This window comes from Chiloscyllium plagiosum, chromosome 22 (genome assembly GCF_004010195.1).
Source record: "Chiloscyllium plagiosum isolate BGI_BamShark_2017 chromosome 22, ASM401019v2, whole genome shotgun sequence".
Classification (NCBI taxonomy): Eukaryota; Metazoa; Chordata; class Chondrichthyes; order Orectolobiformes; family Hemiscylliidae; genus Chiloscyllium; species Chiloscyllium plagiosum.
Genome location: NC_057731.1, coordinates 26,823,884 through 26,840,822, shown reverse-complemented (window position 1 = coordinate 26,840,822; position 16,939 = coordinate 26,823,884). Strand labels below are relative to the sequence as shown.

Here is a 16,939-nt window from a genome sequence, read left to right as displayed (position 1 = left end):
TCTTGGCTGAGAAAGCAGCCTCCTGTTGGTCACATTCCCAACCCAATTCAATCAAGACACTGCAGCAAATACATTTTAAAGACTAAAACCCAAATTCCATTTATTATGAACAAAGCCTCTAATGCACTCATTTGGCTGATGGAAAGTTTTAATGATGTTATATCTTAGAGTGCGAGAGTAAATAAATATGGATCTACAGTTAGGGTTTAATGAAAGCTTCAGTTGTGGGTTTGCCTTAATGGAAGTTACATAACTAAAGTTAGGAAATTTGCTATATGCAGTACGGCTATTACTATGATATTAAATGATAATATCATCTGAAGATACTAAATGAGTACTTTGTATCAGTGTTTACTATGGAGAAGGATGTGGAAGATATAGAATGTGGGGAAACAGATAGTGACATCTTGAATAAAGTCCATATTACAGAGGTGGGGATGTTGTATGTCAAAACATATAAAAGTGGACAAAGCCCTAGGACCCGATCAGGTGTACTCTAGAGCTACGTGGGAAGCTTGGGAAATGATTTTGAACCCTTTGCTGAGATATTTGTGTCATTGATAGTCACAGATGAGGTGCCAGAAGATGAGGAGTTCACTAACATGGTGCCACCATTTAAGAAAGGTGGTAAGGAAAAGCCAGGGAACTTTAGACCAGTGAACCTGATACCAGTGGTGGGCAAGTTATTGTAGGGAATCCTGAGGGACAGGATTTACATGTATTTGGAAAGGCAAGGACTGATTAGGGATAGTCAGCATGGTTTTGTACATGGGAAGTAATGAAGAGGATTGATGAGAGCAGAGTGGTTTCTGTGATCTATATGGACTTCAGTAAGCCATTTGACAAGGTTCCTCATGGGAGATTGGTCAGCAAGGATAGATCTCATGGAATGTAGGAAGAACTAGCCATTTGGATACAGAACTGGCTCAAAGGTAGAAGACAAGGGGTTGCTATTCATACTGGAGGCCTGTAACCAGTGGAGTGCCACAAGCCAGGTCCACTGATTTTTGTCATTTTTGTAAATGATTTGGATGTGAACATAGGAGGTACAGTTAGTAAGTTTGCAGATGACACCAAAATTAGAGGTGTAGTGGACAGCAAAGAAGGTTACCTCAGATTACAACGGGATCTTGATCAGATGGGCCAATGGGCTGAGGAGTGGCAGATGGAGTTTAATTTAGATAAATGTGAGCTGCTGCATTTTGGAAAAGCAAATCAGAGCAGGACTTGTACAGTTAATGGTAAGGTCCTGGGGAGTGTTGCTGAACCAAGAGACGTTGGAGCGCAGGTTCATAGTTCCTTGAAAGTAGAGTAGCAGGTAGATAGGATAGTGAAGAGGAGTTTGGTATGCTTTCCTTTATTGGTCAGAACATTGAGTATAGGAGTTGGGAGGTCATGTTGCGGTTGTACAGGATATTGGTTAGGTCACTGTTGGAATATTGCATGCAATTCTAGTCTCCTTCCTATCGGAAGGATGTTGTGAAACTTGAAAGGGTTCAGAAAAAATTTACAAGGATGTTGCCAGGCTTGGAGGATTTGAGCGAGAGGGAGAGGGTGAATAGACTGGGGCTGCTTTCCCTAGAGCATTGGAGGCTGAGGGGTGACCTTATAGAGGTTTAAAAATCATGATGTGCATGGATAGGATAAATAGACCAAGTGCTTTCCCTGGGGTGGGGGAAGTCCAGAACTAGAGGGCATAGGTTTAAGGTGAGAGGGGAAACATATTAAAAGGACCTAAGAAGCAATTTCTTCACATACAGGGTGGTACATGTATGGAATGAGTTGCCAGAGAAAGTGGTAGAGGCTGGTACAATTACAGCATTTAAAAGACGTCTGGATTGGTATGTGAATAGGCAGGCTTCAGAAGGATATGGGTTAAGTACTGGCTAATGGAGCTATATTAATTTAGGATATCTGGTTGCCATGGACCAGTTGGACCAAAGGGCCTGTTTCTGTGCTGTTCATCTCTATGACTCTTTAATCTGACAGTTATAACTAGGACTGTTTTTGGACCAAAATGGTTTTATTAAAAGACAAATACTGACCTATAATGGCAGTCATGATCCTCTGATAATGGATTGAGGGAAGTGCTGGAGACTCATGTGGAATAAACAATACTGCCTGCATTGAAATTACAATTTTATCTAAAGACAGTGAAACCAGACAACTGAGTCAGCATTAAGAAATTCACATCTCCTCTTTTAATCCTCTTTTTTATGACATTGTTTGGATGACAAATTGACATAAGGGTTTGACGGTAGAGTATCCAGCTTGGGGAAACAGAGCCAAAACCCAGGAACCCATAAATTAATCCTGTTCCAACAACCACTTTTGAGCAACAGGAGAGAGACTGAAAATGGATTTGTGATCAAAAACTGGAAGATTCTCTTTCTCTTTCTCTCCCTGCCTGTTCTTCTGATCATATCAGGAGACGGCACCCCAGAAAAAAGCAAACTGGGGAAAAAATCCATTCACCAAGCATTGGATACCAGCCAACGTTTAAACAACTGTGGTCTCTGGTTTAAAAAAATGCAAAGACTTTAAGAACTTTGCACAGCCTTTATTCTTTCTATTTTTACCAGGCACACTTTCCTTTTAAATTATTGCGTGTGTTTATGTGCATTCGATGTTACATTTTATTACCTTTTCTTGGGCTTGTAGGTAATAACTTTACTACTGTTTTCTTTCATTCAAGAAAACATTGTATTTGAATCATTGATTTTGATTTGATTAATTGCACCTTTAAAGAGTAATAACTGTGCTAAAAAAGAAATAAGTATTTGTTGCAAATCACCTGAACAATGTGGCCTTGAATTTAGTTGTTTGCAATGCACTTCATGATAATATTGCAGGAACTCTCTGTAGCATTCAGATTTTAATCATCCACTCTCCAAATAATAATGAGCCAATTATTTGAAGCAGCTTAACCTGTTCCATATTTTCCTCAGTTGCTCTGAAGATTAGCTAGGCTGGACCACCTTTTTATCCAGAAGTATACCCTTATGTGGCAGGAGAAAGTGAAGTCTGCAGATGCTGGAGATCAGAGCTGAAGAAGGGCTTATGCCCGAAACGTCGATTCTCCTGTTCCCTGGATGCTGCCTGACCTGCTGCGCTTTTCCAGCAACACATTTTCAACCCTTATGTGGCATACAGGGTAAAACCTTTGTACCCTACTTGTTAAAGGAATATCTCCATATTTGTGGTCTTGGATGCTGGTCTCCTTTGTGAGGACTGTGCATTTGTTTTCCAATGTTGCACATTTCCAGCATGATTCACTCGATGCCGCTTGCCAATAAATTGAATGTTGCTTTAAATGGAAGTTGCAACTTCTTTAGAGATGCAGTTATGCTCGATTTCGTGGGCCCCACCCCTTTTAGCAGTCTCAATTCTAGTTGGAAACTTGCAATGAATTTAAAACATGGCCAATGGGGTTAACAATTTCTAACTTGTGAAAATGCAAAACTCACAGTTCACTGATCATGCAGTCAGTTACAATATGGGAACCACCGTGTTTTTCTTATAATACAGAAAAGTGAACTTACTGCAAGACAATCAGAAATGGATGTCATCTTTTATTACACACTATCTGTCGGCAATACTTCCAGTTATGATATGTCAATAAGGCACTACAGACACGAAATAGACCTAAAAGCAATTCCTGTTTTGGATTGGGTGTGTCCAACAATAATATGTCCAAAATGTCTCAAAAACAATTGGCCTGGCTACTGATGACCTACCTCAAGAAGGCACTCACACACCCCACCAAATGGAATCATTTCCACTTTTACATATTACTGGATGTTTGTAGTGCAATCCTATCTGTTGATTAGTTCCAGTATTCCATCGAACCTGAATGCTCTAAATTGTTGGCTGCACAGGAAATTTGAGGGAGAATTTTTCTCTCACAGAAAATAACCAAATCAGATTGACATATAATTTAAAAATCAAACAAACCAAATATCTCAGCATGAAATGATTTTTACTCAAGTATCTAAAGTTGATCTACTTTTCTAAATACAAGAGTATACTTTCTCCACAGAACTTAAACAAGTCAAGTTTGTAATAACAAAGAACCTACCACTCAAAGGATGTGGAATGGTACATTGCCGCTTTTTAATTGGTGAAGAGAATGGCATGTTTTGCACTGAGGACTCCATTCTTTTCCTTTGCAGTTCCATTGGCTCAGTCAGCTGGACTTTTCTTCGCTTTGCCTTAACCTCAAGCTGTTGAACACGCTTCTGTGATCGAGAGATGAAATCTGGTTTATACATCTCCAGTGCCTCCTAGTGACAAAAGAATGTAAGAATAATTGCATTATGATTTCAGGTAATTGTATGGTACAGTACTGAAATAATAAAGGTTTTCATGACAACTCAATTTTGTATATATTTAAAGGCAAATGCGTGGATCATTCAAAAGGTTTCCAAAATGCACATGATTGATGAATAGAGGTTTTTATGCTTTCATTCAGACTGTTTTTATATTCAAATTAAAGTTACAGGTCACCACTTCCATTGCAAAGGAACTAAAATTAAATGGTGAAGACAGTTCTTCCACTTGACTGATCATTACTTTGTTCCTATTGCTCTCAGGTTGATTTCTGTAAAGTTTCTCATAGTTAATGCCAACATATTCTGGTTAGTTGGAATATCACTATCTTGGTATAAGTTACTTGCATTACATCAATTAATAGTATTCCTCAACATTTCCCCACTCATCTGTTGTACGTTTCTTTGATCTTCAGTTTTGCTGTAATATCAGTCTCTAACCATTTGGGGTCTCTCCCAAATTGCTTTTAAAACTTATTCTTAGGAATTGGACAAAGCCACATTCAGAGAGCATTAGGATTCAATCAAATATTAAGACTAAAGTAGGATAAATGTAACAGTATCTTAGTGAACCAATTAGGAGTTCATGTCAAGTGATCAATTAAATACAAAGCTGCAGATTTATTGCATTAAATATCAAAACTCACTGCAGTGAGATTACTCATTTGTGTCCATTGGATTGCTATACCAAGGCCATAGACACTGTACCTCACATCACCAACTTACTTTGTGAAGAATGACTGACAAAACACAGTGCACGTTACACCATTGCCACACTGGGTGATTATCTGTAGGGAAATTCCTCTTTGTCTTCTGTAGTTTTGGCAGAAAAACCACAGAAATCTCAAAAAGAAATACCCAAATATCTTTTGTGTTGTGGCCTAACTTGCAATGTAATTTTAACTTTACACATCTAGGTCAATTTACAGTAACATGCAACAAGTTGAAGGGGACCCAATGGTAAATTTATGTTGACCGGAGCTTTGAGACAGCTGGAATGGAGTCGTTTTATCTACAAGTGTTGTTTGTAAAAAAGAGAAAACAAAGTGACAGTAAAATGTGAAAAATGTCATTTATTTTTCAGTTTCTTCACATCCTACAATGGTCTGATTTTGTACGGTAATGGAAGAAGTTAGGACTTAATACTGGAAAAGTTCAATTATCTTTATCTGCTTACCACGCTGTCTTCAGACAAGTATGAGTTAGTTTACCATGTCATCAATGCAGAAAAACATCTTTTCAGTGTTTCTCTGTGGCAGTGCAAAATCAAGGCACATCTCTATGGCTTTTGTGACTCAGCAAATGAGCAGGCAGGCATTCAACAGACTATTCAGAGTTGAAGATTGTACCACATTTATGATTGCCCTATTCATCAGTTCCATTGTGCAGTGTACGGTGTTGTCCACTTCAGTGTAAGTTTCCATGCTCCTCTTTCTTATGGTCTTATGACCATTCTTAACCAATTTGATTGTCACTTTATTGTTAAAAGAAAGATTGTCACTTTATTGTGTTTGTAGGCTGTCCCAGAGCATTTTTATAGTGAATGAATTGGTTGTAAAGTTGTTAATGTTATATGGACGGGTGTAATAGGTATGAGGTTTTATACATCACCCGAAAAGGCAGAAAGGATATCAATTTAATACTTTATTCAAGAGACTGCACCTCCAACAATATAGCATCTCTCATCTCTGGACTGAAACTTTGACCTATATATGCTTAGTAGCATTGAAGGTAAATTAGGAAAGTAAAACTAAATCTTCTTAATTAGAAAATAATAAAAAAAAAGGACAGTAATGTATGAAAGAAAATAAATCACTCAGCATTTCCAGTTTGTCAGGATTAATTACTTTCAAGGGCAACATGGTATAAGTAGTGTGATTTGTTTCATATATGATGAATAGTGCAAGCAAAGTGAAAGGGACATAATTGGAAGGAAATGGATTCTGCAAAAAAGACATTATTGATGTTCTTCCATTTACATCTTAAAGGTAAGTCATCTGCCCCATGACAGTGTGCTCTGCATCCCAAGTGTCATCTCCCACAGAATTACTTATCTTGTTTTATAATGCAGCACACCATACTGTGTTGGAGCTATAGAATTCAATTAGGGAATGTTCAGAAATATTTATACTGCAAGATTATGTTGTACTTAAACCATCAGCTAGCTTTTTAAATGACAAATTATGGTTTCAAATGTAATGTCACCTGGTTTTTCAAAATACTCTGTGAGGCAACAACATCTGATCTTCCCTGATTGGGAGCATGCACATGTAGCATCAGTGTTGAAGTATCATTGAGGAATGGTCTAACCACAGAGCAGCTGTCAGAAAATTACAGTAAACTGTGAGAGGACAGTTTGGGTTTGCTATTGGCTGCAAACTAATTCTGAACGTTGTTAAAATGAATTCAGAAAAAACATTCTTTGCAACTAATTGCAAAATGGCATGAGAAAGAGCAGAGAATCAGCTCCCCCGTCCCCACCCCCGCTCAACCCTCCTACCCCTACCACCACCACCACCAAATGTTAGTGACTAGCATTTAACATGACTTTAACTCTCCGGGTTTGATTTGCTTTGGGGTTAGGTGCTTCTTTAATTTGGGATTTTGGGGTTGCTTTGGGGTTAGGTGCTTTCATTTGGGGTTTTGGGGTTGCTTTGGGGTTAGGTGCAGTGGAGGTTTACTAATCTGACTCCAGGGACCAAGAACTTCAACAACTTGGAAACCCTGGAAAAACTGGGATTGATTAGCTTAAAATAGAAAAGACTGAGGAAAAATATAATAGAAGCTTTTTGATAGTGTAATTAAGCATTAACTGTTTCCAGTGGGGAGAAAGGTCAGCAACTCATAGACACAGATTTAAAGAAATTAGTAAAAAAGATAGAGGTGATACCTCTTAAAAAACAAAAACTATGATCAGAAATCAGTAAGCAATGATAGAACAAATGCAAAAATAACAAATGACAGCAGACCTAGGCTTGAAAGGGAAAAAATTACAGCACCACATGGAGAAAAACTGGGGTATGGGACTAATTCGATAGCAGTTGGCGAAATATGATGGCTGAGTGCCTCCTCTTCTGATATATGAAATGACTCAGTGGTAGCGCTCTAAGCTCTGAGTCAGAATGTCATAGTTTTAAGTACCATTGTAAAGACCTTACTTTCAGAGATACACCATTAAGGGGCTTGTAAAATATCCCTTGGCAGTGTTTGAAGAAGTTTAGGGAAAACCTCTGTCATCTTGACTAACACCATCAAATTTATCATCTGGCCATTATTTCATTATTATTCACGTGTCCTTGTTGTGAACAAATTGGTTTCTGTGTTTCCCTACATCACAATTCTTGAATGTTGTAAAAGTGTAATCTATTTATTTAAGTTCATATTTATTCTGTCTCCTCCTCACCTTTTATATTTTGCTAAGTGTTGGACTATCCAGCAACTAAAGGAGAAAACAATTGAGGTTGGCCCCTACAACTTGCCAATTATAGTTTGGAATTGCATATTGGATGCAGCATAAAAATGTCTCCGATTGATGGGTGCACAGATTCTCTCTCTTGCTCAACAGCAACTTCTACAATACAGCCAAGGCAGTGGTTTCACAAGATAAGCAATCCAGAAAATCAACCTTACTCCATTATTTGGCAATTTTTAATAGGGAAATTGATACGTAGTGTTATAGTCCTGATAGCTAGTTGATGAAGGAAGAATCCTGAATTAGTCCTTATTGGAATGTACTCATTCAGTGTTATGATCTCTCAACACCTAAACTTTTAAGAAATCTTAAACTCAAGTTAATAGCTGAAAGCATGAATTCAAAATTACCCATTAAACTTTTAATGTAACAAAAGACTGAAATGAATGAATATCGGCAACCTTTACTTTAAACAACGCAACTGAACACTTCTTTTTCTTTTAGTACAACCAAAAACACACTTCCTAAATATACTTTACATTGTTCTTTAAATAGATATTAAATTCTCCCAAAACCAGACCAAGGTGACTCTTAAATCCTGGTGGCATGTTTATGTTCTTTTCCTTTATCAGCGTGAGAATGTTCAATCTCAGAACTGACTTTTACAGTAAAGTTTTTCTCCATCTGGAGATTGTTCTACTCATGCAAGATAGGTGAATCTTCCAAATTCATTTTAAAACTTCATGAATGTTTGTATCATTGTAAGCCAAGATTTTATTGAAATGAGACAGAAGTGACAAGATTAATGGTGAGATCAAACACAGACAGGTGATCACTTTGCAGATCATCCTCAACTCTGTCCTTAAGAATGACCCCAATCATCCACTTGCCTCCCTTTTTAATTAACCACTTTGCACCCATCCTAATCATTTCATCCTGGGCCTGCTACAATAAAATTTAATGCTAGCTGGAGAAACAACACTTCATTTTCCGCTTAGGCATATAATTGCTTTGAGGATTGAGCTTCAAGTTCAACAATTTCAGAACACAAACACTGTTCTTCATCTTGATTACAGAACACTCCCCCTCTCCACCCTCCCAGCTGACCATGTCTTGTTTTTGTTCTCAGCTGAGTTTTCTCTTATTCACATCTATCATTTACACCCAAATTACATCTGTTTCTCTTTAACACAATTAGCACTCCCTATGTGTTTAGCTTTTAGCATGTTCAGCATTAATCCACTCACTCCTCCTCCTGTTCTGTCAACAGCACAAAAACCAGCCTCTTTCAGTTCTAAAGAGAAATCATATCAGACTCAAAACATTAACTTTATTTCTCTCCCCATAATTGCTGCTGGACCTGTTGAATTTCACCAGCATTTTCTGTTTTTTCTTATTTCACATTTCCAGCATCTGGAATATTTTGTTTTTACTGCAGGAATATAATTGCATCACAGTTGGATTTTTTTTGTCCACAATAAAGAAGAAACCATCATTACAAGTTTAAAGGCCAAGGGCAGCCGCAGCAAACAAAATAAAACAGCAATCCAGAAGTTCCCACAATACAGAAAGCAAAAGAAAGAAAATAAAACTTATTCCCAAACTGTGAGTACCTTTGAGTTGACCAAGGTCATGTAGACAACCAATGGAATCATACCTGTCCTATCTAAAGGCTATTTCAAATTTGAAGGGTGTGCGGTAATCAACCCACACTGAACTTCAGAAAGCATGCTTAACTCAAACAACAAAAAAAAGTGGCTGCATTCAGGAACAGTGGACAGCCAACAGAACAAATTTCTAACTGAAAAATCGAAAAGGAACACCAAACACAATGCTGAAACACAGAAGGATGAACACTAAATCTTCCAACATAAACTAGAAAGCTGCGGATGGATAATCTGTGTTTGAACCTCTTGAACAAAGGCTACATAGACCAACAAGTCGTGAACGTACTGATAGTAGTTGGTAATCATTTCAGTTGCATGACAATGTAATTTTTTGCTATAAATTCTGTGTCTTATGATCTTATACTCCAAAACCACCTGATGAAGGAGCAGCGCTCCAAAAGCTAGTGCTTCCAAATAAACCTGTTGGACTCTAACATGGTGCTGTGTAATTTGTAACTTTGTCCACTCCAGTCCAACACTGGCTCCTCCACATCTTATCTGAAAAGGACCAGAAAGATCTTGCAATCACATGGAACGTGTTAAAAGATTAGCTGCATGTAAGAATCAACTTTAGAATTCATCACTTAGAATTGATGCCCTGCAGGCAAAAGCCACAAGAGTAAGCAAAGCAACTTGACAATATATGTCATAATAAGGGCAATGAAGGCAACTTTTCAGAGGCTAAACTGATAATGGAGTTGGTGATTGCCTCAACACCTATTAAAGAATTCCAAAAGATCTCTTGGAATAAAAGAAAGGTATGGATTTATAGATTTAAAGCATAGGTTTACTGTGAGCAGGTGGCAGAAAATATAGTCAATATTGGTGGGCGGCACGGTGGCACAGTGGTTAGCACTGCTGCCTCACAGCGCCATAGACCCGGGTTCAATTCCCGCCTCAGGCGACTGACTGTGTGGAGTTTGCACGTTCTCCCCGTGTCTGCGTGGGTTTCCTCCGGGTGCTCCGGTTTCCTCCCACATCACAAAGATGTGCAGGGTCAGGTGAATTTGCCATACTAAATTGCCCGTAGTGCTAGGTAAGGGGTAAATGTAGGGGTATGGGTGGGTTTCGCTTCGGCGGGTCGGTGTGGACTTGTTGGGCCGAAGGGCCTGTTTCCACACTGTAATCTAATCTAATCTAATAACATCTAAACCTCTGCCTAAAGATATACTCACATAAGATTCCAATACTCGAGAAGGTCACAGGAGTGAAATTTTTCTGCAAGCCGGACCCATGAATATTTAACACTTAGCCATAGAATTTATGGAAGTCAGCACCTTCAGAACACCATTTGGAAAATATTGCTTCCAAAGATAATGTTTTGGTTATTTCTTCAGTCAAGATCTATTTCAACAACATATGGAAAAAAACCCAGAAAATATGCTTTGATGTATATGCACCATTGCTGAAATTACAATAATGGGCAAAACCATCAAAGACAATGTTTAAGACAATCTAAGTGATATTGGCACTACACATTCAGGTTGTGGAAATTATCCCACCCAAGGTAAATCAAGGATGTAAGACAAATACTTACTTTTTAAGACAAAAACCTACAGACAAGTCTTGGATTGTTCAACTTCTTACTGTCATATCTTTCAAACTTATCTGACAAAGCATCATCATTGGCAATGTTCCTAAAGAAAGATTTACCATATGTGTGGCAGGAGGACTATCATAGATTTGAATTTCTCAAACAAGCATTGTCATCAGAAAACTGCATCATGCAGTAGTGTGGCCTAAGGAAGTAGACATTCCAGGAAGTTGATGCTTTATGTGAAAAGGCAAGAGTGTGCATCATGCAAGAAGATAAACTAATTGCATTTGAATTCAAAAGTTTATTGCAAGCACAATTCAATTATTTTAATATGGAGTGTGGAACACTTATTCTAGTATTCGGTATCATGAGCTTCCAGATATACCCGTTCACTGAGCAAACCACTGTGGAAATTGATCACAAAACACTAGAAATCATGGCTGACAAGTGTGCCATCTAGGCTCCAATGACTTCTGATAAAATATAGGGATATGGCTTTGACATCAACTACAAACCTGGTACCAAAACGTTCACTTCACATACACTAGTAGTTTGCAAAACTCAAGCAAGGATGTAGAAATTCCATTGGATTTACAAGTTAAAAACATGGGCATCAAGATGGAAGAAGTACTCAAAATCAATCTACTGCATTTTTGTCAGCACAAATGCAATCAGCTTCAAACGGAAACAATAATGACCCATAAACTTTCCACGATGCCTTCAGTTATTATTGAAGCGAGACCTGAATAGTGCTCTTGTCTTCCAATGGTGTATCCATATGTCTGAGACAGGAGGCCTGGGTTCAAGTCCCATCTGCTCTAGAGGTAGAACATAGAATTGTACAACACAGGAATGGGCCCTTTGGCCCACCATTTTGTGCTGAACATGATGCCAAATTAAACTAATCCTTTCTGCCTGCCTTTGGTCCATATCCCTCCACTTCTCACATATTCATGTGCTTATCTGCAAGTCCCTTCAATGTGCCTATTGTATCTGCTTCTGTCAGCTACTCCAGACTCCTACCACTCTCTGTGTAAATAACTTGCCCCTCACTTCTCCTTTGAACTTTCCTGCTCTCACCTTAAATGTATGCGCACAACCATCAACCCTATTTATGCAATTCTTAATTTTATAAACTTGTACCTAGTCTCCTCTCAACTTCCGCTGCTCCAAAGGAAACAACCTGAGTTTTTCTAATGTCTTCTTATAACTCACTCCGTCTAATCCAAGCAGCATCCTGGGAAACCTCTTCTGCACCCTCTCCAATACTTCCACATCTTTCCTGTAATGTGGTGACCAGAATTAAATGCAATACTCTCAGGGTGGCCTAACCAAAGTCTTATAAAGCTGCAACATGGCATCCCTACCCTTATACTCAATTTACTGACCAATAAATGCAAGCATGCCATATGCCTTCTTTACCACCATATGTAGTTGAGTGGCCACTTTCAGGGAACTATGCACTTGAACCCTAGATCCCTCTCTACATCAATGCTGTTCAGGATTCTTTCATTAAGTGTATACTTTTCCTTGATATGTGATCTCCCACAGAGCAGCACCTCACATTCACCCAATTAGGGGCGGCACGGTGGCTCATTGGGTAGCACTGCTGCTTCACAGCACCAGGGTCCCAGGTTCGATTCCAGCCTCGGGCGACTGTCTGTGTAGAGTTTGCACATTCTCCCTGTGTCTGTGGGGGTTTCCTCTGGGTGCTCCGGTTTCCTCCCACAGTCCGAAGATATACAGGTTAGGTGAATTGGCCATGCTAAATTGCCCATAGTGTTAGGTGCATTAGTCAGAGAAAAATAGGTCTGGGTGGGTTACTCTTCAGAGGGTCAGTGTGGACTGGTTGGGCTGAAGGGCCTGTTTCCACATTGTAGGGAATCTAATCTAATCTAAACTCCATCTGCCATTTCTCCAACCATATTTGCAACTGACTTATATCCCACTGTATCCATTGACAACCTTCTATACTATTCACAACTCCATCAATCTTTGTATCATTTGCAAACTTACTAACACACCCATCTACGTTTTCATCCAGGTACATCGTAATATCTCTGGATGGGCTGATTAGAAAATATCTTGAAGGGTGGCCTGACACAATAAGAGGTGCCAGACACTCTCAGAGGCTTTTGGCTGTACAGGGATGAGCTTGGAACTTCAAGAGGAATTATTATCAAAGGAAGACAAATACTTGTGCCAGAAACTTGCTATTAGGGCATACTGTTACTACCATAACAGGGATGTATAGGTACAGGTACAGGTATATCTCTTGAAAAGAAATATATATAGGTTCAGAATTGTGGTTTGAGAGAACTTATATAAACTCCAGCTAAAAAATGTGAAGAAATTGCTAATGTACAAAGTTCAATTTTATCTTGATTCCCTCTAATCCTGCTGTAGTGTAAAGTGATACAGAAATCAAATGTTCCCCGAAGTGACCAAAAAGCAATTTTACAGCTATACTGAAATGTGAACTCCATTACTGAGCATCACAGGACTAATAACAGATAATGGAGTGTGAGTCATTTTCATATACTTGAGCAATTTTATTTTCGATATGATGAACAGTTAAATAGAAAATACATTATTTCATTCTGGGGAATAGTTCCATTTGTTGTACATTTTGCTCAGCTATTATAGGCAAATACTTCAAATTATTTTTCAACTTAATTACTATTAAAACTTTATTATAGAAAACTTGTCTTTTATTGTTGATGAGTTTCATTGCAAAGATGTAAAAGGATTGTACTTAGTCTTAAAGACAAATCTAAGTTGCAAGATCTACAGCTTGAAGTTGTTTTATATTTGCATTATGTAACACTAAAAATGAATTTCATTGGCCATTACTTCTGTGGAAAGCTCCCAGTTTTGTCTGAGTCATCAAGGAAGTACTCAGCTGGGGTGATACTTTTGTCCTACACTGAGAGATAAAATTTGAGATCCAATTATCTCAGTTATTCTTGTTCATGTAGAGGCTGAAATAACGATTAAAAAGGCTGAAGAATTATAGAAAACAGCAGAAGCAAAGTGTTGTAGGATAAATCCTTACCATTATTTGGTAGCTTTGCTACCATCATTCTCTTTCCTGATAGGGAGACACAGAGCCTATTTAGTCAGGTGTGGTAGAGGAAAACCACACAGTAGTCTAATGAGAAAAGGCTCTTGTCTTAAACAAGATGTAGTTTATTGCATGATATCAGCATGATACAAATTATACTGATGTTTTAGACATTGACAGAGAATATGAGGAAGACCCAGGATCATGAGCTTCTTTTCCACCAAGCCCAAATGACAGCACCATTGTGGGTGATGCTTAAGACACCCTCACCATCAACACCTCAGATACCTAAACACTTTTGCAACAGAAAGTAAATCAAACTGCTTTAAAATATGCTTCCTCCATTGTTATACATAATCATCATTTTCTTGCCTCTCAGCTGTCTTGTGTTGAAGCATATGTCAATACTCTCCACCTAGCAAAGTAATTTATTGTGCTACCTTGTAATTGCATTAAGTTTCTCACTTACAATTGCAATCCAATTTTTAGTTTTCACACAGGTAAAATTAAATGAGACTGTAGATGTAGGATTTAAACCCAAATTTAAAAATGGTTGTCACATAGTGATTGTATCACTGAATCATCCTGGAGGGCAAGTTAACTTTTTTAGCATCAGCTGCCTCGGAACAGAGAACAATGCTTTTAACTAAATGTCTTGCAAAGTGAAGGAATTTTCAATGCCACATAAGCAGGTGGATGGGAACAAGTACATGAGAAGGTTCCTGAAGAAGGGCTAATGCCCGAAACGTCGATTCTCCTGTTCCCAAGATGCTGCCTGACCTGCTGCGCTTTTCCAGCAACACATTTCCATCTCTGATCTCCAGCATCTGCAGACCTCACTTTCTCCTCCTACATGAGAAGGTTGTTGGTTGGAGGTGGTGAACAAACTGGAGTACTGCAGGCCTGTGAAGGAAAATTTGTCAATCTGAAGTGAATGAAAGCAGAGGCTTTGAGACGAAGTTCGGGAGGTGGAATGGGTTGGAGGGATGGAGTTGTGGTGGACGTGGGGATTGTTGCTGACTGTGGAGATCCTTCAGGCAGGTAATGTTGGATGCAAGACATAGTTATTGTGGCTCACTTTGTGGATGTGACAAACCCTCGCCTGGAGGTGGTTGGTAGATTTTCAGTCACTGAAGCTGAATTACAATGAAGCTTGCAGCCTCAAGAACAAATTTAAACCCGTTACCAACCCATTTCCTTGCAGAGGTTTGGTCTCCCACCTAACCACCCATTTCAGCTATGGATGGATGAGCTCGTCATGAATTGACTTTTCATACTTCAGTCCCCCACTTGTCCCAAACTCATTCTGTTTTTTAAGTCAATTTCTTCCCTTGTGAGTGAAGCATGAAAATTAAACTCAAAATTATATTTTGAATATCTTAAATTTTAAACAAACTGTGAGACATATAGCGTACTAGTGTGATGGAGGATAACTGGTAGCAACAAGGTGTAAAGAAACTCTTGGCTCAGTTTAACTGCCACTTACTTGGTGGGCAAGTACTCATGTGAATTGTAAACTCAACTGTGACAAAAATGAGTCTGGAGAATTTTATTTACTGGGCATTTAAATCCAATTCAAGTGGATATCATCTGGAAGCAGTGGAACAGTAGGAGGCCTACAAAACATCAAGAATCAGGGGCCATTCCTCAGGGGCCTTGAAAATAGGAAAGGGAGCCAGTTCGTGCCTACATTTTCCATATGGAGTCCAATGAACACCTTTGCTCCCTTAGACCCTAGGAGGAAAGTAAATAAAATATTGAAAACACTGGTTGGTTTCTTTTCACCCTGATCTTTTACACCTCCGGGGTGGGTTTTGTGAAATTTCCTGTGGTGCAGTGGCAATGTCCCTAACTTTGGGTTACGTTGTCCAAATTCAAAGTGCCATAACATCTTGGAATGCATTAATCAAAAAAGAAGTCAAGGGTCTTATGTACAGTCTGGCTCAAGTCTCATCTGCCTTGGAGGTGTGTAATAATATGTCCAAACAGTTTGATTAAAAATCATTTTAAGGTTTGACAAAAGATTAAGTGTTGTTACTTTCCAAATTCATTTAAACGTTGCAGAGTAGAAATATTGAGAAAGTGTTTAGAGACTCTGAAGCCTAAAGTAATGTTCTGCTGCAAGGGGCATTGATAGCCTGTTATTAATTAATCCCTCAAAGTTGCCACCCAAGTGGATAGGGTTGTTAAGAAAGCATATGGTGTTTCGGCTTTCATTAACAGGGGGATCGAGTTTAAGAGCCGTGAGGTTTTGCTGCAGCTCTACAAGTCCCTGGTGAGACCACACTTGGAATATTGTGTCCAGTTCTAGTTGCCGTACTATAGGAAAGATACAGAGGCTTTGGAGAGGGTGCAAAGAAGGTTTACCAAGATGCTACCTGGACTGGAGGGCTTGCCTTATGAAGAAAGGTTGAATAAGCTTGGACTTTTTTCTCTGGAGAGAAGGAGAAAGAGAAGAGACCTGATCAAGGTGTACAAAATAATGAGTGAAATAGATAGAGTCAGAGACGTCAGAGATAGGTTCTTTATGCAGAGAGTTATGAATGCATGGAATGTGTTGCCAGCTGTGGTGGTGGAAGCAGAGTCACTGGGGACATTTAAGTGGCTGCTAGACATGCACATGGATAGCAATGAGTTGAGGAGTGCGTGGGTTAATTTACTATATTTTACATTAGGATTAAACCTCGGCACATCATCATGGGCCAAAGGGCCTGTTCTGTGCTGTACTTTTCTATGTTCTATTAATAAATATTGATGATTTTCTTTCATGGACTTGGGTATACTGAAATGTGGTTTCATCTTATATGGAGAAAGTGAGGTCTGCAGATGCTGGAGATCAGAGCTGAAAATGTGTTGCTGGAAAAGCGCAGCAGGTCAGGCAGCATCTAGGGAACAGGAGAATCGACGTTTCGGGCAGAAGCCCTTCTTCAG

The 16,939-nt window shown here is 38.9% G+C and overlaps 1 protein-coding gene across 2 annotated transcripts in view; it reads right to left on the bottom strand.

Moving 5' to 3' along the window:
• The window catches only part of c22h10orf90 (chromosome 22 C10orf90 homolog), a 219,333-nt gene that overhangs the window by 29,060 nt on the left and 173,334 nt on the right, over positions 1 to 16,939 (bottom strand). For both annotated transcript variants that reach the window (XM_043712607.1, XM_043712608.1), the window contains exon 7: positions 4,079 to 4,283. In XM_043712607.1, the coding sequence (XP_043568542.1) occupies positions 4,079 to 4,283 (205 nt within the window). The remainder of the gene's footprint in view (positions 1 to 4,078; positions 4,284 to 16,939) is intronic.